The following is a 24,951-nucleotide window of genomic DNA, read 5'->3' on the forward strand; positions in this document are numbered from 1 at the left end:
GCATGGGGGAGGGAATCAAGAAAGTGGCCTCGTTCATGTGATTAGCTGAAGGCGACCACTGCCAAGGAAAAGGTGGCAGTCTGTAGCACTAGGGACAGGAAATTCAAATGATGTTCATCTGGTAAACACCATAGTCCCTTCCAGGCCAAAATATGGGGTATGTCATAGGGAAGGGTCAGAGATGTCCCTACCTCCGAAGGAGAAAGGGCATTGGGACCCCTGGGCACCAGACAGTGTGGCAGCAGCAGGAATCCAGGCAAGAGACCCTCATGGGGTGAGAAACGCCGGTCACGCCCCCAAGAAAGGTTTTCCAAGAAGACAGAAGAAATTCTTACTGCACCCATACGACACCACAGACACAAATCTTTGAAAGGTAGTGCCATTTTATTTAGTGTTGTAGGAAATTTTAGGTTACTTCTTAAAAACAAAAGCAAAGAAATTCAAAATTCCCAAAGTAACAAAGCAGGAAATAAGAATTCTATAATCCAAAGATGCTGGGTGAACTTTCAGTCAGAGGGAGGAAGAGGTCAAGTTAGCAGCTCACATGATAGATGCTGAGAAACCACAGGGTTGAGGTTGGTGTGGAGGTTAAGCTTAACTGGAGGTTAAGCTCTCCGCCCACCTAAGGCAACAGATCCTTCAGCCTTGAGGGACCATTAGTTAGCAGTTCTAAAAAAGAAGGGGCACAGGGAGGGAAGATCGTGCCTAATTTAACATCAGGTTGCCTTTGGCCTTCAATCCGGCAGGTGGCTGAGTGTCGTGGACCCTCCTCCCTCTGTGCCCTTCCGAGCCCCCACTGTTAGCAGAGCTGGAAACCACACACGTATCCCACTCACCATGCATGCACCCTCCACTCAGGGTCAACGCTGTTTGTGTGGCAAAGGACAGACTTTCCTGCTCCTCCATTCTGTTACCCGGGGAGGCTGACACACAGGAAATAAAAGGGTTGGGCAGGACATCTGTCAAAGGCCAAGGACTGAGATGATATGAAACACCCAGGCAAAGGGTTGACATTTTTTTCCAGACGCTGACCTCCAACTGAAGTTCATTGCAAGGTGTTTGGTATGTCATCGGATGCTTCCCTGAAGTACTGACTGGTCTTCCAGGGGGTCAGCCAGGCAAGGCCAAGAAAGAGCTGCTCCTGCTTCTGCAGAGCACGGCCTCCTCCTAGGGCCCATCAGTTTGGTGAGCATTTTCAGCAGCTAGAGGCTAATTCAGGCTCTCCTGGTATAGACGGCTGGGTGTAAGCCCTCAGACCCATGCCGGCTGCAGGAGCTCCAGCCCTCCAGTCCACCTGCCCCTGTGAACAGCTCAGAGCAGGCTCCAGCTCTCCTAGCTGAGCTCTCCCTCACAGTAGAGTCCTCAAGGACAGGTGTTAAACAGTGACCTTGAGAGGTGCAGGAATGCTACCTGGGGATTTTTTTTCCCAGCAGTGGTAGAAACCAGACACCCTTGAAGTAGACTGTCCTTCATTCTCCAGAGTTCTCGAGTGGCATACAGAGCAGAGGAATTTGCTCCTCCACCCGGACGTTCCTCTCAAACAGAGACTGGGTCCCATCCCCGAGGTCCTAGCAGCAGATCTTTCCACAACAACCAGCTCTCAGGAAGAATGCGGGTCTCCACAGCAGCTCTTCCGAGGAGAAACCACTCAGCGCTCCCGCCACCCAGTGCACGCGGGTTATCACCGTCAAAGTACATTGACATCAAGTAAAAAACATTGCAGAACAAATATATACACGTGCATCTGCAGAGTTCAAGCGAATATCCAGTTCTCTTTATAGGGATGTACATAAATCTCATAGCACTACAAAAATACAAGTCATCTGAGAAGTTTACAGTGGTCCCCAGTACTGTAGGAGGGTATTAAATAAAAGAGCTATCGATAATTAAAAGCAAATTAGCTAAATCAAGTTACAGTATCATCCTTCAGATTAAAGTGCTCTGATATTAACTAACGCGGCAGCAAACGTGATCCTGAAAAGGGATTCCACTGCCAATCATCTTGCCTCAACTTCAATATAACAAGAATGAACATAGAAGAGAGTTCCATTTAATAACCGCTCTCATCTCAACCCCTGCCCACCCACTTGGCCTGTGACATTCTTCCCCCAGGAGAGATGATGGGATTTGATGAGATTCTGTCACAACTGGGAGAATAAAATGAGTAATACGGAAAACATTCCAATTCCAATATCAGGTTACTAACAACGAAATTACCTGAAGACTCTGAACTGGTGCTATTAGTTGAGAAGGGGGCAAGTGTCCTAGTTTAAAAAAAAAAAAAAAGTATGTTAATCTAGTTTAAAAAATACAGCCATCTAAAAATAGGTATCATCTTGCTCTTTGCAATTTTATAACAAGGGGCGGGGGAGGGAAATGCCGAGAAGAGCTGCCAAGGGAGCCAGGGGGCCGAGCGACGGCACATGGGGGAGGGCCAGTGGATGCCACTGCAGTTGCTCCGTACCTGGTGGGACTGTTTTAGCACGTGCTTGGGTCACCCGATCCCTAATCAAGGCACTGACTCGGTCACTCCAGCCAGCAGGGACCCTGCGATCACAAGAGGAGGGATTTTGACCAACTGCCCCAGTGCAAAGTGATTCTAGTTCCCCTGGTCTACTTTCCGTACCTCCACAGACAGCCCCTCTTGGTTGATAAAGAGCACACTTGAAGGCTACAGAGTAGTGGAGGCTGATGTCTGCAAAAGGCAGCTTGTTCCAAATCTCAGAGGCACACTCGGAGGCGCACCCTAAGCTCCTCTGCTCCAGTCGAAAACAAAAGACCAAGTCCGAGGAGCTGGGTAGGTTTACATTGTATCAAAACTTAGCATCTGCAGCCAAAACGCCACAGCTGAGCTACTCAAAAGCCAAGAAAGTATGTGCAGCACCACACCAATTGCCTGGTCCTTGTCATCTCACCCTAAGCTTTAATGACTAGGGGAGACGTACTTTAAAATCTCAATATTAAAGAAAGAAAACCCCAATGTTAAAAATACATTATTACCCCCAGCGCCATCTGAACCTCTCGGCCAGGATCAGATCTAATGACCACGTCTCGGGTCAGGCATAAAATATTTACAACTTGGTTAAAGGCACAGTGGCATTTGAAAATAAAACCCTGGGAATGTCCAATAAAAGATTCATTGTAATAATTAACCTGGCTTCTGTGGGTGGGATTGACTCTTGCCAGATAACGCACGAGGGAGATAGTGATTTGGAGCCCGGACCCTGGCTCTCAGGCACACCGAGTCCTCGGCCTTGGGAGCAGGCGGAAACAAACTCACACGAAAGTCTCAGTGCCGGAGGCAAGCGATTCACATCTTTCCTGCTTTTCTGCCGACCTGAGAGGGAACCCGGAGGATGCTGGGGGTCTCTTCCATGACCCTGACCAGCAGGTTGTCGATGTAGTCTTCCAGCTGGCGCACCTGACACTCCTTCTTGCTTATCGCTTCCTTCTGTTTGAGGACCAGCTGGATTAGCTCGTCGTGGGTCAGCTGTGCATAAGCAAACTCGGGTTCCGAGGGCTTGTATTTCTTTGGAGAGGGGAGGCGGGGGGAGAAAAGTGATAAAGTCAGTCAAGGAGTCAAACATCTTAAAGAAGTACAAAAGAGGTAGCTTTTAGTGACTGAGTCTGTGATCTGAGTCTCCTGGGAATTCGTCTTTGATTTGGGTGGAAAACTGATGACGGATGAACTTTTCTGTGAAAGGGACAAAGAGTTAGTATTTCAGGCTGTGCAGGCCACAGGTGGCCTTGGCTGCATGTTTGTCTTTGTGGTTTGGTTTGGTTTTTTGTTTTATGACCTATTAAAAATGTACAAACCGTACCCAGCTCACAGGCTGCAGACCCCCGGACTAGACTCTGGGCTTGGGGTTTAGTGATGTAATGACTGGTGGCCTGTGAACCCTGGAGCTGGCACAACCAGATATCCAAGTGGAGCTGAGTGCCAAGCTAACGTGACCTGTGAAGAAACCCTAGTGGCAGACGGTGCAGGAGGCGACACTGTCCTCCCAAGACAACACGTGGCCGTTCATCCCAGAAGGCCTGCTACTGCCTCGGCTGTGCTCAGGAGATCTGGTGATTAGGAGGGTGCACTGGGAGACCCCACTGTAAGTCATTCCCCAAAACTATACAGAGTCAAAGCCAAGGGCCACCATCACAGCCATCGATGGCGCCCCCTCTGGGCACAGTGGCAGCCCTGTCCTGACCAGAGCGGGAGCCCCGCGGAGTTACATTTACAATCTGGGATGACTCATGGCTGACTGCAAACTGCCCAGGCCCCAGCCACGAGGAAACGCAAGATAAGGATTACATAAAGTAACACGCTGTACCAAGTCTCCGGTGAGACGGGAAAAAACCCCAAAGCTAACTTTTCCTGAATTCTGTGGCTCAGATTCATAAGTTTAAAGAGAAGAGGTCATGGGGCAACCTCAAGACAGTTTTGCCGGCGGAACTCTGAGGTAATCACGGTTTCACCGAGGAAGGCTCAGAACCACCTGCTTCAAGAAGCAGCTACGTCAAGAGCAGGGTCAACCCTGACACGACACAAGAGAAGGCCCTGTTCAGTGCAGTGACGCAAGCTGCCTGCACACCGGCCAGAATCCCGAAAGAAATCCCGTCCGTCTTGCCCTGGCTACAAAGAACAGCACGATGATGGCAACACTGGCTTAGAAACGTGCCTGACGCTGTCAAATAGGGTGTGTCTGTTCACATATCCTATCAAGGAAAAAAGTAGTCTTTGTAAACAACAGCCAAGAATACATCCTCCAGGGGTGTTAGATTATACCCCTGTCACAGAAGGATTATATTCATTCAAAAATATTGATTACATAAGATGCTCTGCAAGAGAGTTTGGAGATAGAAAGAAGCAGCAGCTGACACCTGGAGGGAAGGGCAGGCAGGTGCTCCTCGAGAGGAGGGGCCAGGTCCCCACAGTGTCTGACACACCTGGGGCTTCACCTGAGTGTCGGGGTCCAGAGAGATATGACATGCTCCAGCTGCCGAACAAACAAGAGACCATTGCTACATGGGTGATCAGGACAAGCTTCAAAGATGGAGTAACCTCTGAACCAGACCCTGGAGATGAATTAAAATTAATTCCCCCCCCCCCCCAAATAACAGGATTTTGGTTTGAATTATAAAAGGAATATTTACGTATCATAGAAAATCTCAAATCCAGAAGAGGGAAAAAATTATTACTCATAGCTCCAACACCTAACACTGGGGTCTCTTTCTTTCTTATTCTTCCTGTTTTTTTGTTTTGTTTTGTTTTGTGGGTTTTTGTTGTTGTTGCTTTTTATTTGGTTTGGTTTATTTGTTTTTGTTTATTTGTTTGTTTGTCGCACTGCACGGCTTGTGGGATCTTAGTTCCCTGACCAGGGATTGAACCCGGGGCCCCGGCAATGAAACTGTCAAGTCCTAACCACTGGACCGCCAGGGAATTCCCTTCCTGGGTTTTCTTTATGATATGTTTTACAACTTTAGCATCATACAATATCCAGTTTTATAGCTTTTGAAAATCATTATTTTGTGAGCATTTTCCCATCATTAAACTTTAGAAAAATTGCTTTTTAAATGGATTTTCTTTGTTTGTTTAATTTTATTTCTTTATTTCTTTGTTTTATCTTTGGCTGTGTTGGGTCTTCATTGCTGCGCGCGGGCTTTCTCTAGTTGCGGCGAGCGGGGGCTACTTTTTGTTGCGGTGCACGGGCTTCTCATTGTGGTGGCTTCTCTTGTTGTGGAGCACGGGCTCTAGGCACGCAGGCTCAGTAGTTGTGGCTCGCGGGCCCTAGAGCGCAGGCTCAGTAATTGTGGCGCAGGGGCTTAGTTGCTCTGTGGAGCAATCTTCCCGGACCAGGGCTCGAACCCGTGTCCCCTGCATTGGCAGGCGGATTCTTAACCACTGCGCCACCAGGGAAGTCCTAAGTGGATGTTTTAAATTTCATTATATTTTAACCATCTCTCTGTTGCTGGATATTGAGGTTGGTTTCAATTTTCACAGTTATATAATAACATTTATTTAAATGCGTGACCATAAATCTTTGGTCACATCCCTAAATGTTTCCTTAAGACAAATGCATAGAACTGAAGAGGCGTGCGCAGTTAAGGTACTTCCTACAAACTGTCAAACAGCTCTTCGATTTGGATTCTGTAACCTAAAGAGGAAACTATGCAGGACTTTGAAACCACTAGAAGTTCCTATTCATGTGATGACTAAAAAAATTAAAAAGCAATCCAGCAATTACAGAAAGTGAGTAATGACCATGGAGAGGAAGAGGTGCAAAGAAAATACCCATTAATTCAAGAAACAATAGTGCCCAGTGTCACACATTTCCTTCCAGGATTTTTACATTGGATTTTTCCCGCATAGCTGTACCAATAATGACGTACATTCAGATTTGTATCCAACTGTTCCCATACAATATGACAGATGATTTTTGGATCTAGTTGGCTGTATTATTTTTAAATGGAAGTGTGGAAGCCACCTGAATAAATAATACATTCCTAGTTTTAATCATCTATAAAAGATGGCGGCCCTAAAACAATAACAACAACAAAAGCCATTGTAGTAATGATTCAGCTGGCTTTTCGTAGCAATTTCTTTTCCTAGCCTCTCTCTCACTTTGCAACATTCCAAAGCGTAGTTATTTTTATAAGCACTGTTTATGCCTTAGTACAAAGCGTCTATTCTGCGGTCGGCCAATAGCCGGCTCCAGGAACCTTTCCATGTTTACTCAGAGTAGTTACCAGGTATGGTCCAGGACCAATAGCTTTGTTGCATCCAGGCAGGGGGGCAGCAGCGGAACTTACAAATCATGAGTAGAATAAGCAGCCATTGCCTTTGTTTTAAGGCAAGTTACTCTCAGTCAGGGCCGGGAGATAAGCCCCTGATTAAATGAGCTTTGAAGAGTAAACATTAAACAAATGGGACCTAATGAAACTTAAAAGCTTTTGCACACCAAAGGAAACCATAAACAAGACCAAAAGACAACCCTCAGAATGGGAGAAAATATTTGCCAATGAAGCAACTGACAAAGGATTAATCTCCAAAATTTACAAGCAGCGCATGCAGCTCAATATCAAAAAAACAAACAACCCAATCCAAAAATGGGCAGAAGACCTAAATAGACATTTCTCCAAAGCAGATATACAGATTGCCAACAAACACATGAAAGAATGCTCAACATCATTAATCATTAGAGAAATGCAAATTAAAACTACAATGAGATATCATCTCACACCGGTCAGAATGGCCATCATCAAAAAATCTAGAAACAATAAATGCTGGAGAGGGTGTGGAGAAAAGGGAACACTCTTGCACTGTTGGTGGGAATGTAAATTGATAGAGCCACTATGGAGAACAGTATGGAGGTTCTTTAGAAAACTAAAATAGAACTACCATATGACCCAGCAATCTCACTACTGGGCATATAACCCTGAGAAAACCATAATTCAAAGAGAGTCATGTACCAAAATGTTCATTGCAGCTCTATTTACAACAGCCAGGGCATGGAAGCAACCTAAGTGTCAATCAACAGATGAATGGATAAAGAAGATGTGGCACATACATACAATGGAGTATTACTCAGCCATAAGAAGAAACGAAATTGAGTTATTTGTAGTGAGATGGGTGGACCTAGAGTCTGTCATACGGAGTGAAGTAAGTCAGAAAGAAAAACAAATACCATATGCTAACACATATATATGGAATCTAAGAAAAAAAAAGGTCATGAAGAACCTAGGGGCAAGACGGGAATAAAAACACAGACCTACTAGAGAATGGACTTCAGGACACAGGGAGGGGGAAGGGTAAGCTGTGACAAAGTGAGAGAGTGGCATGGACATATATACACTACCAAATGTAAAATAGATAGCTAGTGGGAAGCAACCGCATAGCACAGGGAGATCAGCTCGGTGCTTTGTGACCACCTAGAGGGGTGGGATAGGGAGGGTGGGAGAGAGGGAGACGCAAGAGGGAAGAGATATGGGAACATATGTATATGTATAACTGATTCATTTTGTTATAAAGCAGAAACTAACACACCATTATAAAGCAATTATACTCCAATAAAGATGTTTAAAAAAAAAAAAAAAAAAGAGTAAACAGAATGGGAACCAAGGGTCTTGCTCACTTCCCGAAAGCTAGGTGTTTGCTTCTCTTCAGAGCCAAGCTGCATGCCACAGTAAACGGAAGAGGGGACAGGGCGAGGGGGGTGCTAAATGACTCTAGTTTTCGTGATGGTCCCTTCCATGCTGTTCTTTTGCCCAGTTTCCCGGTAAATATCATTAACTCCAAGAGGACAAGTGCTGCCCCTTCTACAGAACCACAGAAGCCAGACAGGCTAGGCTGGCGAAGTTAGGGTCCACCTTTAGGCTTTGGGCTAAAGCACCGTAGGTACACAGTTCTGGCTACAGCTGATCATTTTGAGAATGATGCTTAACAGTGATGCCCCGTCAGCGTGGACAACAGGGAAGAGAAAGCAAGACGGCCGGAAGATGCTAACTTGTTTTCAGCAGCAGGTCGTTATTACTACTCAGTCTCTCGACCCCAAAATCTCCAGCTTTGAGTGTACCTTCAGCGCAGCCCCTGGAGGCAAAGGGGCAACAGAGCCGTAGGTATCAGCCACCGCCTGGCACTTGCAAAACGCTTGCAGGAGTGAAGGAGACGTGAGCAAAAGTTTTATTTTAAAAACACAAAAACTATTTGACGTCCTGGAGTCCCTGGGACCGTAAAATCTATGACTGAATGTAACTTCTAGACGCTTGCAGTAAAATAGAAACAAAGTTTATGTCTCCCAACTGCGATCCCCAGGGGTGGGTTAGGAAATTCCTGTCCACGTGTCTGAAACATAACACATCTGAATCCCTCTGATTTTAGAATCAGAAAGGGCAGGATGAGGATACTCTCCAGCAGAGATCATCTGGGGGGATTGGTTTTGGTTTTAAGGGGAGGAGTTGGGTTTTTTTAGTGTTAGCCACTCAAGTTTTTTAAAGAGCAGAGATCTTCTCATCCAGCAATAGTCGTCCTGGGAATTTAGCTTACGGAAGTCACCTGCAAGAAGGGACAAGTTCTATGCGAGAAATTATTGACGACAGTGTTATTCATATTGAAAAAACAGAAAACAAGCTAAATATCCACTAACCGGAGAGTGAGTAAGTAAAGACTGACATAACCGTTTCAAAGAATAATTAAGTAGCAACATGCAAAAGTGTTTACGATATGATACTAAGTGAAAAAGAGGATTTCAGAGTGTTTCCACGCAGGTGATGGAGCTGGAGAACGATCATTTTGCTACCACCACGTTCGTCAGTGGAAACTGAGGCCTGCAGAAGGCTGATAAGGGGCAGGAGGCTTACACGGTCTGAAACGAACTCCCCACACATTTCTCACTAACTGTAAAGGGGAAAACTAGCAACTTTGCACTGGCGAGCCTAGTGGACACCACTTAACCTAAGTCATCAGACTTAACACCCCACTAACAGCACAGGCCGGTGTCACGGGCTCTTTACACAACGCACTGGAAAGGGCACGTTATCTCTCTAGTTAATTCCCGCCGAGAATGCCCAGCCTCGACCAAACCGCAGGGAGACATCAGACAAATCCAAACTGAGGAAGGTTCTACCAGACGACTGACTGAAACTCTGAAAAAGGTCCAGGTCTTGAAAGACAAACGAGGCCAAGGAACTATGCCAGAATAAGGGAGACTCCCGAGACGAGGCACTGAGTGACCCTGGACCGGAGAACAGACAGACAAGAAAGGGCACTACTGGGAAAACTGGTGAAGGTGAAATACGGACCGCAGATGAGAAAGTAGCGAGGCATCCATGTTCAATTTCTTCATTTTGATAAACGCCTTCATTCTTAGGAATTACGCACTTAAGTATTTAGGGGTAAAAGGAGCATGACGTGTGCAGCTTACTCTCAAATAATTCAGAAAAAAATATATACGTAGCTACAAAGAGAGAATGGAGTAGGAGAGGGTGAGGGTGATAAAGCAAATCTGGTGAAATGTCAACGGTTGGTGAATTGGGATGAAAGTATACAGGAGCTCTTTGTGCTATTCTTGCAACTTTTTTAAAGTTTGAAATTACTTCAGAATAAAGTTACAAAAAAGTCTATCTGCGCAATGATGACAACTGCGAGAATTTTATATTCTTGCCAAAAGATAAGAAAGGACACGTGGGAAAAATGAGAATATCTGATTTGCATGGGCTGGAGGGTGGGTGACATTTTCTTCTCATTAAAAAGAGTACTGGTGTCAATCATGTGGCTTGACACACAACAAAATTCAACGACAGCCCAAGAACTATGAGGGGAAAAGTAAGTATCCCATGGAAAGTGTAGGGGCTTCCAAAGATCATCCAAAGACCGAGACGTGTGGTTAAGTCACCCCTGGCGTTACTTGCTGCCCCGGGAGATGTATGTCATGGTGACTCTGACAGCGGGTTTTCTAGATCCCTAACTAACCTGCCTCCTTCTGGAGAAGACATACCTTCATCATGGCTTCGTTGACCAAGTTCTCACTGATGACGGTGGCAGTTCCCGAGCTGGAGAGAGCGACCTTGGTGGCTGCCGCGTTCATCGGCTTCACGGGATGAAGTCTAAAGAGAAGGCGGAAAGGACACTTAGCTGTTTCCTTAGACGCTTACGTCACGGCAGAACCGGCAGAACTAGGGACTGCCTCTCTCAGACGTGGCCACCAATGAGAGGTGACGGGGGAGTGGGGGGGACATGCGTGCTCACACCTGCAGTCCCACACGTGCCAACGTGTGGAAAAGGAAAGGAAAGCGGTCAGCGCGAGGAAGCCACGCGCAAGCCAACAAGGCACCACCTTCCGGCCACGTGTCCTGACCTTCTCACAGGACCCTTGGCCTCGTTATCAACGTCAGGAGAACATTAAAGACGGTCTCCTATTCTCAGAGGCAGCTGCAGCCTAGGACTCCACTGTGGGAGTCCCCGCAGAGCCCTCTGTGCCCCAAGAGGGAGGAAAGAGCTCAGAACAAACAAGCCAGCTTCCCATCGGGCACTGCTTAAAGTAAGCTGTCCGCACTGCTGGGTTCTACTGCTGCATCTCAGCTGGTCTCCGAGACTAGGAAATAAGATATGGCTCCCGGCGTTTCTCTGCAAGGACAGCTCCAAATCAGACCGTGCAGAACAATTCTGAATCTATCTCTCAGGACTGCTGCTACTCTGTTCTTGCTACAAACGCAGGGGTGCCTGCGCTGCTCCCGGCCCAGGACACAGCCCTTCCGGCAACACAGGCAGACGCACCGTCAGAACAGCTGTGCGGTGAGCAAGCCCTGGCGTCTGGAGACAAGAAGCAGAGGGGGCACGGCTTACATGCACGAGGACAGTCGTCCCCCGGCTCTCACCTGTGCTTGGCCGACCCGCTTCCAGCGCTTGGCTGAGCCGAGACTGGCTGTGTGTCTGAGGGTGAGACCCAGGCCTGAAGAAGCGGCTTCCTCTTGCCAGAATTTTCCACTTTACCCGCGGAGCCCTCGACTGCTGCTTTTTTTTGAGATTCTGCTGTACTGGTGTGGTGGGTGTCAGAGCGTGCAGAGGTGGGAAAAGAGCGTGTGGCAGGAAAGGGCTCAGAAAAGGGGGGAGTGGACACAAGGGAATCCAGGGCTGCGGCTGGAGGCTGACCCGGCCTCCCATCTCCCACTGGTTTTGCCTCCCCGCTGTCACCGGGGCCCGGAGACTGTGGTTCCTGAACCGCCGAGGCTGTGGTCTGCTCTGCAGAAGCGGGGGCGGGTGCTCTGGGCGCTCCCGGCCTGGGGTCGCGCAGGCCCCCTGCTGACCCGCCGGCCTCCCCGCTGGGCGCCCCCTCCCGCTCAGCACGGGCGGGCCACGTGCTCGGGGAAGAAGCCCCTCCTCCCAGAGCTGCCACCGGGGCCACCCCTCTGTCATCTTCAAGCTGATCTCCTCGCTCATCTTCCGAAGCAACTTCGGGGATGGAAGGCAGGGTCAAGTCCAGATGGGCCAGGGCTGGGGGCTTTGCCTCGCAGGCGGACTGAAGGCCGTGCAGGGGGTCAGACAGCAGACCCTCGTGGTCACTGGCTTTGCTCTGGTTCCGCGCCATCGGGGCATCGTCTCCCTGACTGCCGAGAAGGGGACCGTCTCTCCCCGAGCTGGCCGCATGCGCGGGGCCCCCCGAGCAGCTCCCCTTGGAGGACGGGCGGGGAGGGCGAGCCGCCGGGGCAGCGGGCCGGGGTCCAGCCACAGCCGCCCCCTCCTGGGAGTCTCCCGTGTCCCACGCATTTCCGGGGGCGGCCCCTTGCGGCGTCAGCTCCTGGGGGTCACCTCTGTCCCCGCGGACCAGCACAGGGGCCTTCTCCCCCGCCCCTTCCGTAGAGAGCTGCTCGGAAAACAACACCTGCTCCTGGATTTCCTCTCTGCCCTCACAGGCATCCGGACCCATCTCTTCGTGGCTCTGCATCGCAGAGTCAAGTGGAGGCACCGACTCGCCCACGGGAACGGGGGGCACCGCTTCCTTAACTGCAGGACTCATCCCGCCACCCCCACCTGCATCCCCCACGGGAGACCGAGATTGACCCGCAGAGCCTGAGGCTCCCCGCCCCGGGGGCTTCCCGGCAGGGCTGTCCATCCCGCCTCTTCCGAGCGCAGTGGCGGGTGTTACTTCTCGGGCCTCGACAGATGAAGGGATGGCGCCTTGTTGTTTTCTGGGGGGAGACCCCAGAAGCTCTTCTTCTCGCCCCACCTCAGGCTGCGTCCGGAGAGACTGTCCGGGGTCATCAGCGCCGGTCTTCCCCACTGGAGAGTCTTCCGTCCCTTTCCCCACTGGAACGGGTGTCTGCTTGGAAAGCGAGCCCACAGCACAAGGAACAGTGCTTGGAACTTGTGTCAGACTCTCCTGTTCTAGCTCTGGTTCAAGGAGCGAAGGCGGTTCTTTAGGACTGGCCTCACCCACGTCTGCGGAAGGCCAGTGTTCAATGGGAGTGGATGTGGAAATGGGGGCTGCTTCAGGAGAGGGGAAAGAGAAGGAGCCAGAAGGAGACTCAGAGGACTGTGTCTCTGAATCACGCCCCAGTTTAGAAGGGACGGGTGTCTGACCAGAACTGGAAGGGAGAGCAGAGAAAACGACAGGAGAGCGAGTGGAAGGGGGGAGCCTGGGTGCGGGCTGAGCCTCTGGAGACACTTCCAGTCTGCAAAAAGGACACAATAAAATCTGCAGGTCAGTTGCAGATGCAGCATGAGAGGCAAAAGACATGTAAAAATACAGTCTTTCCAAAGGCGAGAACTCTTTTTTATATGGGGGGCGGTACCTTGAGAAGTTAAAGAAGGAACACCAATACTTAATCCACAAAAGGCACAATTTTATCACCAAGTACATCTGCCACAGAAAGGACTGTTGCAATAGAAACAGAAAGATCCAGGTAGAGCAACAGCCTGCAGTCTCTTTTGGTGATAAAGAAAAAGCACCTAAAAAGTGCAAAGCCATAAAAGGTGCACCACAAAGCAAGAGGCAGATTTTGAAGAGGAATACTGTGTGTGTGTGTGTCTGTGAAATCAAAGTAGGCAGAATCTCAAAAAAAAGTCTCTCCCACCCCCAGCCCACAGGAATATCGAGACTGTGTATGTGAGTCATGCTGAGAAGCAGAACACCCGGCTCATGAGACAACGCGCAGAGGAAACACTCAGAGGACCCTCCCAGGCACACTTGACAGTGGACCAAGGGTCTCTTGTGCCAGTAAACCCACACCAAAGTGCAAGGAGGAGAGATTACACCTGCCTCAAAGGGAACTCACGGGAAGAACCTACTAAACCCCGGTCTGCAGGTACCACCACCGAAACCCGGTATTGCTCCCAGACCACGACATTCGGAATCTGATACAACACCAGGGCATTCCACTGTGCTCTGCTTATCTCACTGAGATGGACAGACCAGTTCTAGGTACTTTCGCCAGAAGCAAAAATGTGTGCAGAGAAAACGCTTGCGGCAAAGATGCCTGCAGGGAAAATGTCGGGCAAGGGGCAGACCACGCCTGCGGGCAGTGGCCCCGGGCTGGGGCACATCACTGCGGTCTCTGCAGGTGGGCCAGGCCAGTGGTAGGGACTGGCCAAAATCAATTTCTACAAGGACCACCACGGACCAACAAGCAAGGTCTGCTCTAACGTAGGCCTGGCTGCTGGGCCCCGGGGAAGGGTCGAGACTCACCGGGGTTTCACGGCTCTGGTCTGGGGAGCCCTGGGTGAGGGAACAGGTGGTGCTGGTGCAGCCTTGGGCTCTGGGTCAGCTTCTTGTTCTGGGATCTGCACGTCTTCAAAGGGGTTCGGGGCTCTGCCCCGTCCGGAGACAATGGCCGCAGTCTCTTTGTCCGATCTCTTCACACGGTCGTCGAGAGGCCCCGCCTGGTCCTCCCTGGCTTTGACCACCACGGGTGTGCCTTCCCTCTCCTTCCCGGGGGTGGCCGGCGGGCTTTCACCTTCCCTGCCCTTGGCCGTGTCCTTCTTCCCGGTCACCAGGGAGAGCAGAGAGGACTTCTTGTTCTCTTGTTTCTTGCTCTCTTTGGTTTCCTTTGCAGCCTCCAAGGTCACCAAAACCGTGTTCTCCCGAAGGTCCCCCCCGCTGACCCGTGGCTGGTAGGATGGCAGGGACATGGACTTGAGAGAGTCCTTTGTGGAAGACTCGGAAGGCACTGCACCTCCTTCCCCAGGCTCCTTCAAAGGTCGAGAGGCCAGGTTTTCTGTAGATGAGAACAAATGCTTCTTCCTGAGGCCCTGGGGGGACGGCGTGGAGGACGGGGAGCTGTCCTTGGTCTCGCTCTTGGCTTCGGGCTGCTCCACATAGACATGGTTCCCGTTGATACAAACATTCGAGCGGGAAAGGATGTCATTCTTAGACCGAAGGCCTCCCAGGAAGGAGAGTCCTTCCTTCTTGGGGGGGTTGAAGTTGATCTGGTTCAGTTGCTTAGGATCCACACTTGCCGTTCCCTTGTGAGACAAGGCTGTGGGAGAAGAACCGAGAACCAAGGGAGTGAGAAGCTACGGGAACGGTTCGCAACGCAGCAGGGCGGGGGGGCGGGGCTTTTGTCCTCACGCATCTGAGTGCATTTTTGGTTGTCACAGCTGGGTGGGGTGTGCTACCGGCATCCAGCAGGTGGAGGCCAGGATGCTGCTAAAGATCTTACAGAGTACAGGGAGGCTCCCACAACAAACAATTATCCTCCCAAACTGTCAGTGGTGCTGAGGTTGAGAAACCGTGCATGGAAGCAAGGAAAAGGGCAGCGCTCTTGGTAGAGGTGCAGAATATGGCCAATAATAGGGATCTGGTCACTGAGACTGAATTTCAAAATACCGAGTTAATTCAGAGTTAATGGAACTGGATTCCTCAGCTTTCATTAGGAATGTATTCCATGAGAGCTCAGTATAAGTACCCAACGAATTAATGAAATATCAGAATTAGTGTAAGGTTCCATGGTTTTATCCTTAATTAAAAAAAGAAACTCTGCATGCATTCATTCCGTGAGCCCCAAAAGCTTGTACTAACGTACGTCAGTTATAGAGCCAGACGTTACGGAAAAGGGATTCGCACGTTCCTAGAAACCAGAGGGCTTAGAAATAGAGAAGGCTTCCTAACCAAGGTTACCTATCATCATCACCACCACTACCGTGACCATCATGAGCAGCTCCAGCGCCAGCACCACCAGTAAAAGCACCATCACCACCACCCCCGCCATCCCCTCCACCAGCATCACCATCACTGTAATAACTGAGGAGCTGAATTGAATCTTTCTCCTAAGATTTGTTCGTTTCTTCTCTCCCAAAGCAAAGTAGGCTCAGCCGAGGGAGAAGGGCCGAGTAAGAAGGAGGAGAAGGAAACTCACCGTCCGAGGCAGAGGAGGACTTGTCCTCGTCATTTTCCTCATCCTCCCACTGGGACTGAAAGTCTCCAGGACGAAGCAGCACTTTGTCTGACTTTGCAGTCGGCAGGACAGACATGGACTGGGAAAGTGATGTTCTCTGCAGATTGGACCTGGAAAACAAGGTCTTGAGCTTTGACTTCTTCTTCTTGTCTTTCGAAGGAGACTCCTCATCGCTGTCAGCCGAGGGCGTCACGCTGGGGATGATGGCGGACACGGTATCCGATGCGCTGTCCTTATTCTTCCCCTTGATCTTGTCCTTCAGTTTCCCAAATGGATTCCGGGACTTGTCTTTCATGGAAAGGTCAAACATGCTAGCGGTCATGTTGTTTCTCATAAACTGGATGTCAACCTCAATTTCTCCTCGTTCTTTATTCTTCTTCCCCGGTTTGGATTTCAAGGTATACCACCTACGAGGAGAAAGGCTGAGAGGTTACCTTGGAACGGAAGCGCCTAAAACGATGTTCACAGTGCCCGTTACCTGGCCTCTCCTCCCTGCTATCACCAGCCTCGATACAAACCCTGTGTTCTCTTCTTTGGGGGGAGTGAGGGGTGCAGCGGGGGAGGGCAGAACTTGAAGTTTTATTTCTGAGAAGACACCCTCTAGGCAAAGATAGGATCTGATTCTGTACTTAGGGTAAGGTCACCTAAGATCTTGATTCGGTAAAGAGCTATTTCTAAGAATAAAATAAACATTCCATCAAATCACTTCCTGTGACTGGTTTTTTCCTTCAGCGGGGTAAAAATGCAAAGATCATATACAAACAGTTACATAGGTAGAGTGCAAATTTGCAAGAGAAATCTCAGAGAAAAGCAAGGGTTTGTAGAATAGTCCCTGGCAGGGAGTAATGGAAACTGTAAGACAGAGTAAAAGAGATTTGTTAAAGAAGGAAAAAAAAAGAGTGAAATAAACCAGTCACAAAGTGACAAATATTGTATGATTCCACTGACGTGAGGCTGCTAGAGGAGCCAAGTTCAGAGACAGAAAGGAGAATGGTGGCCGCCAGGGGCTGGGTGGGGCGGGGTGACCTGGGAGTGTCAGTTGGGAAAATAAAAGTTTTGGAGTTGGGCAGTGGTGATGGTTGCATAAAAATGTGAAAGTACTTAATGCCACAGAACTGTGCGCTTCAAAATGGTTAAAATGGTCACCTTTGTTATAAGTATTTTACCACAATGAGAAAGAACGAGAAACTGAGAGGAGGCATTCATCCCCAGCTTAATAATCAGAAAAAGGAATATTTCAAGCATGATTCAAGAATTTCACTTGGTCATTTGCAAACTACTTCACGATATGGCAAATGATATTATATCAGCCCGACTCCATTGAAAGACGAACTGCAGAGAAAGGAAACCTCCCCTCGGCATTTTCCATCGGGTGAACCGCAAGAATGTGAGCCCGGTGAGTGGCGCAAGCTCTGCAGAACAAACAACTCCAAATACAGGGCTGACCCACAGCTGCCCCCGGGGTCACCCTCACATGCCGAGAACCACACTCTGATGTTCTTTTCGGTGACCTATTTAAGAGCTGAGGGCTGTGGACTTTAAGGAAATGATGGTTTTGCCCAAATAAACACAATTTCCTCTTTCACCTTCAGCCTGTCCTGCCCCCAGGGCAGATCGCGCCCCCCACTACCTTAGCTCATTCTACACTTAAAGGGGCAGAGGGAAGCAGAAACACACTTAGAAACGTCCTCCTCTAAGTCTCACGAGAATGACATGAAGTGGACAGCATACCCACTTTACAGATAAGGAAATTGAGGCTCACAAGTTAGGTAACTGGTACAAGGCCTTGCAACTGCTAAAAGGCACAGTCAGGACTCTGAACCAGCTCTACAATTTCCCCAAAGCTTTCTCTTACACCAAGATTCCGGGTTGGCACTCCCTCTGAACTCATCTTTGCTGGGTCGTCTTTAACAACACATAGAAAAGAGGGCTGAAATTTAAATTCTTTTTGAGGAAGGCTTAAGCTTCCAATTTAAATGTCCTGAGATGAAAGAAGAGAAGGGGGAAAGCCCCCATAGCTGGCATCAGCCATAAATCATAGGGCTGCACATAAAGTTCAGATACAACGTCATCGAGAAGGACTTACACTGGATTTACAAAATACAGCCAAGATCTGGGAAAATGACATGAGCTACGATTTTGGACCTTTAGGAGAAATCTTTTATGATTTTTAAAACTACAGTCCACAGCTGGAGGAGCAGGGAGACGCAAGGTCTTCACAGACAGCCTCACCCTGCCAGCCAGCCGAGTGTCTTCCCAGCACATTTTCCACAGCAGGCTGGCAACAGTTTGCATATTTGTCATTTAGATGTTGAGAGGATTATTTGTATCTTTCTCTTCTGACAGTCATGTGCTAAATGGTAGCCTTGGTGATGAGGGGTGGTTAGCTTTTGTAAATACCAAGGGTAGGCACCTGAAAAGGGGAAGTTGCTGAGAGCTGAGTGTGGAGGCTCAGATGACCACACCAGCCACAAGCAGAGAGCCTCACCTCTCCACCCAGGGCCTTCTCCCAGCTCTTCCACCTCTCTATTCACCCTCCCAGGGGATGCAAAGGCTCCCGACCTTCAAAGAATACCACTTGCCAGCTCCCTGAACGGGGCCGCCTTCCCCAAAGTATCAGCGCCGAAGAAGTCTGTTTATTTTGAGCGAAGCTGCAACCAACTCTAGGATCCTCCCTGAGGGCCTATTATCACCTGATGCCCAGGTTCAGGCCCTGGGCAGTAGAGTGGGATTTATTTTGGAAACTTCTAACACCACTAGGAGGTATGAACAGGCACTTCAACTGTTCCTGTCATTTATTTTCACACGCAAACCTAAAACCAAAGACCAGGTAGCCAAGAACAGCCACAGGGCTATTTAAGGATGTGAAAAGCAGACTGAATTGTAGGCAGGTAAGTAACCACTGTGAGTCTGCTGGATTTATTAAAGCTGGAAAGGAAGACAGGCATTCTTCTAGCAATATTATCCTGATCATTAAATTCACACAGCTTAAGCAAGGGATCTTTTGTTTGTTTGTTTGTTTGTTTTAATAAATTTATTTATTTATTTATTTTTGGATGTGCTGGGTCTTCGCTTCTGTGCGAGGGCCCTCTCCAGCCGCGGCGAGCGGGGGCCACTCTTCACCGCGGCGTGGGCCTCTCACCGCCGCGGCCCCTCCCGTCGCGGAGCACAGGCTACAGACGCTCAGGCTCAGCAGCTGCGGCCCACGGGCCCAGCCTCTCCGCGGCACGTGGGATCCTCCCGGACCGGGGCACGAACCCGTGTCCCCCGCAGCGGCAGGCGGACTCCCAACCACTGCGCCACCAGGGAAGCCCCAAGCAAGGGATCTTTGACACAAGTATAACTTGATAGTTCATGAACGCAACGATCCATGAATGTCTCACCCTAAGAAATTCCAAAGCAGGACATATTTGTGGGTTCCAACATTTAAGCATTGCTTCAATTTATCAGTGTTTCTGTCCGTTTGATTTTCGGTGCATTTAATTCCAGCACCTCACGGAAGTAGTTCGTATATAATCAGGTCCCAGCACGGCCACACAGCATGTGACGGCAGAGTGGCTGTGTCCCAGAACCACCATTCATGAAGGCCCAGAAAGCCTGACTTATCTCAGCAATCAGGGCTGGGTTTTCCCAGTACAAAGGGCAGAGTACAGAGAGAAAGCCATAATCCCAGTGTAGAAAGTTTATTTTTAGGCCCATATTCTAAAAAATCCTGCAACCTATCCAAAAAAAGAAAAATAAAAGGATCCCTTCTATAAGCAAATAGTCATTTTTACTTATAATTAAAACTTAGTTCTTCCAAAATTAAAAGGATCTCTGAATACACAGAAAGTGACGAGAAATGTATGTAAACTGTATTTTAAAGTAATAACACGCATAGGATAACAATTCAAATCATACAAAGCGGTACAGAATGAAAACTTTAATCTCCATGCCCCTCAGTCAAGTGAGGATCTTGGGAATAAACATACAAACAAAAATGCATATTATCCAAACAGGCTGCCCTACTGTTTGGGAGTTTTTTGGTTTGGGGTTTTCTTGGTCAAACACAAGACAAGGCAACAGCTAAAAATACAGAAAAATTCATTTAAGTCTTCTACACTTTCAGAAAGATGCCTTATTAAGAGCAGCAAGGGAAAGAATGAATAAAAGTAAAAAAGCATGAACTGGGTACAGGAAGGAAAATATACAGGATGCAGGACACAGGGTCTGTTTCCCGAGTCGCCCGGCTGGGGAACTAGTGTCTGGACCCGCATTGTCAAATCTCCTGGGCTTTTTATTTATTTCTTTTTAATACATTTATTTATTTTATTTATTTATTTCTGGCTGCGTTGGGTCTTCGTTGCTGTGCACGGGCTTTCTCTAGTTGCGGCGAGCGGGGGCTACTCTTCGTTGCGGTGCACGGGCTTCTCATTGCGGTGGCTTCTCTTGTTGCGGAGCACGGGCTCTAGGTGCGCGGGCTTCAGTAGTTGCGACACGTGGGCTCAGTAATTGTGGGCTCAGTAATTCAGGCTCAGTAATTGAGCCCAGTAATTGTGGGCTCAGTAATTAAGCACAGGCTTAATTGCTCCGTGGCATGTGAGATTTTCCCAGACCAGGGCTCAAACCTGTGTCCCCTGTATCAGCAGGCAGATTCTTAACCACTGTGCCACCAGGGAAGTCCTCCTGGGCTTTTTAAACACTCATTTTGAGAACAGCTAAAACCACCCAACCATGCCCAATTCTCAGGGCTGGTTTGCCTCAGAACGTAGGTTTCTCAATACAAGGAAAGCTGGTCCCAGGGGGCGCGGGGGCAGTGTGGTTCCTGCTCTTGGGAAATGAAAGGTCCCACAGTGCATCCCTGCAGACGTGCGGGATTACACTTGTAAAGGACTGACTGGTACGCCTCAAAGATAACCTGTCTGCAGCTGAAGCAAACATGTTTTTCCTTTAAAACATTCCAGAGGGGTAGATACAGACAGAAAAAATGATGGCTTAAAAGATTCAAGACACAGAGAAACGATGGCTTCAAAGATTCCGTTCGGTTCATGTTTTTGCACGGCAGGCACTGGAAACACAAAACGAAGAGGCCAGATTCTTCGCTGAAAAGCTTACCCACCAGTAGGGAGCTGGCTCACCAAACATCACAAAGCGTTTATTACACTGAAACAACTGCTGCCTTTTCTTTCTGACTATGAAGTGTGAGAAAATAATTAGACATGAAAAGAAATTCCCGCTAAATTATACAATTTCATCACAAACAAGGACTCTCACACACAAAGAAGGTTCTCAGCTAATTGAAATCCCAAGGGGTTATAAGAACCACCTACTTAGGGACTCGGCAAAATGAATTAATACTGCACCCTCCCGTTAGACACAGGAGGCTCCAGGAAAGGCAAGGCAAAGGAAGACCACCAGCTCCACAAGTCACTTCATTTTAATGGGTTAGTATTCATTTCAAGGTGTCCTTGTCTATGGGTCTGATGTGGACTCCAGGGTCAATGGTGGACCGCCTACTTCCCTTCCTGCGCAAAAACTCAACCGTGAGTTATAGCATGAATCATCCCCCATGGTAACTAAACTTCATGACACAGGGGAGTATGGCCTCAAGTGAGGAAAGAAGCAGGAAGAACAGAATAGCACCTGAGTCTAATGTTTGAGATGGAGGACGCACTTGATCTTTCTTAGACGGAGAAATTTTAAAAAGCAGTTTATTCACCGTCTTCCCCAGGGAATAAAAATAATAAAAATCACGTGAGGGTAGCAGAGGAGGACATCTAAAAGGGGTTCTGAAAAAGGACTGATTCCACATGGGTAAAATGTCCAGACTTTTCTCTTGGTAGCTTAGAGGCAATGCACAGCAAAGAGGGACAGAGATGATTATGACCGATAAAAGGTTTGTGGTGTGTACCCTACAGAAGCTAAGTGGTTTGACAGGTTTTGTCATTGACCAAGGTAGCTAGTCCTAACTTCCTAACTGTGAATACAGAATCACCGACCAGCCAGCCTTGCCTCCCAAAGTGGACCTTCCCCTCTGCCCATCATCAACTTCTTGGTGGTAAATCATGAGGGTTGCAAATGGCTCCTTTTTTACCCTAATCCCTAAAACAGACATTCTGGCAGCACTGAAAAGCTATCTGTAGTCACCAAATTCAATCCTAAAAAGCCAGTAAATGACATGGTAAAGGAGAGATCACAGAAAAAGCAGGTTGAAAACGCTTTTGATCTTCCTATACTATTTGCTCTACAGAAATTCCCTTAGAAAGTAATTAAAACAGGTTATAGAAAAATTTTTTTAATATTTTTTAAAAATTGACTTTCCCTCGTGCTAATTCAAACATTCCCTTTTGATGTATTTTCTTGAAGTCTTTTTCCCGCATAGTTCAATGATTACTAGCTGAGAGGTTTCAGACAACTTACTTAACTTGTCTGTGGAACAGGGTTAAAAGCACCTACCGCATAAGGATGTAATGACGATTAAATGGCTTAATATACGTAAAGAGCTTAGAACAGTGCCTGGCACTTACACTCAGTAAGCGTTCGCTATGATTATGACTTGGTAGTAACCAGAGTACACGTGCAATTCTATTTGTAGCGTGTTTTTAAATATAATTGTCTTACAATCTCCATACCCACCATTTTTAACGGTTGTATGATGTTCTGTGAAGTGCATTTATACCATCGTTCACCCATGGTTCTCAAATGGGAATTTAAGATATCAACAGTTCTGACTGACCGTATTCCTAAGGATCCAATCTTAAGCCATCAAACACAAATAACAATGATTTGCATTTGAAGGGAGTGGGAAAAGACTCAATTATAAAATTAGTTTGTGGGACTTCCCTGGTGGCACAGTGGTTAAGAATCCGCCTGCCAATGCAGGAGACACGGGTTCGAGCCCTGGTCCGGGAAGATCCCACATGCCACGGAGCAACTAAGCCCGTGCGCCACAGCTACTGAGCCTGCACTCTAGCGCCCGTGAGCCACAACTACTGAGCCCTCACGGCTAGAGCCCGTAATCTGCAACAAGAGAAGCCACCGCAATGAGAGGCCCACGCACCACATCGAAGAGTAGCCCCCGCTCACCACAACTAGAGAAAAAGCCCGCACGCAGCAACGGAGACCCAACACAGCCAAAAATAAATAAATAAATTATAAAAAAAAATTGTGGGCTTCCCTGGTGGCGCAGTGGGTGGGAATCTACCTGCCAGTGCAGGGGACACGGGTTCGATCCCTGGCCGGGGAAGATTCCCACATGCCGCAGAGCAACTGGGCCCGTGAGCCACAACTACTGAGCCTGCGCGTCTGGAGCCCGTGCTCTGCAGCAAGAGAAGCCACGACAGTGAGAAGCCTGCGCACCACTCGCTGCAACTAGAGAAAGCCCGCGCACAGAACGAGGACCCAACACAGCCAAAAATAAAAACAAATAAATAAATTAATTTAAAAAAAAATTGTATGATACAATTTCCAAAATTAAAAAGTATATACCATTTTTTAAAATACCACGATCGGTGTATAATTTCTATAACTTATCGTGAGATTTAATGATCCTCAGAACTCTGCAGGATTTCTAAGTAGGTGGGAGAGACAAGAAACAGAGGCCCCCAAACTATTTCCGACATATGCCAGGATGGCATAACTGACTGCAGATCAAGACATATTTTCTAAGTTGAAAGCAATACCAAACTCCTTGTAGGTAAAGACGAAAGGAAAAACCAAGCACCAGTATTTTAAGATTCTCTAAGAATTAGAAAAATTAACACGTTTATAAGCATGTAAGTCTACCACTCCTGCCATCATCTAGTTACCAAGTTTTTACTTGACCATATCTCAAAAAGCCACAAATGTTAATATTCTAACATCAGATCAGGTATCTCGCCTCTTGCCCAAAAGTAAATGCCACTGATGTAGTCTACGTGATCTGCCAAAGAACAGTCTCCGTGGGGTCCTCTGTCACTCATGCAAAGAGACGTTAAGGATGGGGAAAGAAAATGTGATGGTTTGGTTCACCACCTCTCGGCCAGGACAAAAGAAAACAACTTCAGCATGACAGACATCAAAGAACATTCAGTCCACTCTACCCCACAGGCAGACTCACACTCCTTTCTGTGGGAGCTCCCGGCAGGGAAGCAGAGCATCTGATTTATCTGGTAATCAGGTAAGTCCCAAGGAGGAGGAGAAAACCCCATACCAAGAGCATTTCAAAATCCTGTTCTCATGACAAATGATCAGTAAAAACGAAAAGTTCCATTAGCGTAAAAGGAAACCCCACAGGACTGGTGCTGTAGGCGGTGACACTCTTGAAGAAATAGCTCGGGGCCCGCCTGCCGCTGGTGCCCCTCACACAGGACAGCTGTTCTTCAGGATCACAAGAGGCCTTTTCAGACCAGGCTTTCTGGAAGCCTTGGTTGTTCTCCCTCGGTTAGCCATGTCCTTTTTTTTTTTTTTTTTTTTTCCATGTCCTTTTTAATAAACAAGAATTTTAAAAGTGAAGTGTGCAGCGGTCACACCTCTAGAAAAGGGTTTTTCTGGGATTTCCTATAAATGCCTTCCCTCTGCTCCACTCAGAGGCCAGCACTCAGGAAAAGACACTTAATTACAGCTGCCTTTTTTCTCCCCACGGGCACATTCCTCAATGTGTCCCTCAGGGACACCCTGGAGACGAAAGCCCTTGATTTTTCTCTAACAGATCATCCCCAGACCTGTCCCAGCAGGAAAGGAATTTCTCGTCTCATTAGTGGCTAAAAGCGGCTCCTTTACCAAAGGCACCGTAAGCCCCAAGCTGCAGGTGACCTGCTTCTCCAGTGTTGAGCAGGGGTGCTGACGAGCAAGCCAGACCGCACACTGGGAAACGGAGAGAAGCGGGGCTTTGACCTCATACCGAGGCCACCCCTAGTCTTTAATCCACTGGGCTAAATGTAAGATTAAACACTTCTCCACGTCCACACAGGCAAATGACCGCCTGCCCTGTGTCTACAGGGACCGCACTCAGAGACATCTGCGCACCTAGGCTGGGTCACACAGCAAACAATGAGATGGAAGTGGTCCCTGGCCAAGGGGAAAGCGGGGGAACTGGCCTGGTCTCCTGCT

At 48.2% G+C, this 24,951-nt stretch overlaps 1 protein-coding gene across 4 annotated transcripts in view; it reads right to left on the minus strand.

Annotated features, from left to right (window-relative positions):
* Window positions 1–365: 365 nt before the first annotated feature.
* The window catches only part of RAB11FIP1 (RAB11 family interacting protein 1), a 30,825-nt gene continuing 6,239 nt past the window's right edge, over window positions 366–24,951 (minus strand). The window contains exons 2-7 of one of the 4 annotated variants that reach the window (XM_059909307.1): window positions 15,844–16,289; window positions 14,175–14,964; window positions 11,368–13,161; window positions 10,488–10,596; window positions 3,281–3,529; window positions 366–2,264 (exon numbers count right to left, since the gene is read on the minus strand). In XM_059909307.1, the coding sequence (XP_059765290.1) occupies window positions 3,311–3,529; window positions 10,488–10,596; window positions 11,368–13,161; window positions 14,175–14,964; window positions 15,844–16,289 (3,358 nt within the window). In that variant the 3' untranslated portion in view covers window positions 366–2,264; window positions 3,281–3,310. Of the gene's footprint in view, window positions 3,530–10,487; window positions 10,597–11,367; window positions 13,162–14,174; window positions 14,965–15,843; window positions 16,290–24,951 lie in introns of all 4 variants that reach the window. The other 3 variants (XM_059909306.1, XM_059909305.1, XM_059909308.1) reach the window with 3 other exon arrangements.

Source organism: Balaenoptera ricei, chromosome 21, assembly GCF_028023285.1.
Source record: "Balaenoptera ricei isolate mBalRic1 chromosome 21, mBalRic1.hap2, whole genome shotgun sequence".
NCBI lineage: Eukaryota > Metazoa > Chordata > Mammalia > Artiodactyla > Balaenopteridae > Balaenoptera > Balaenoptera ricei.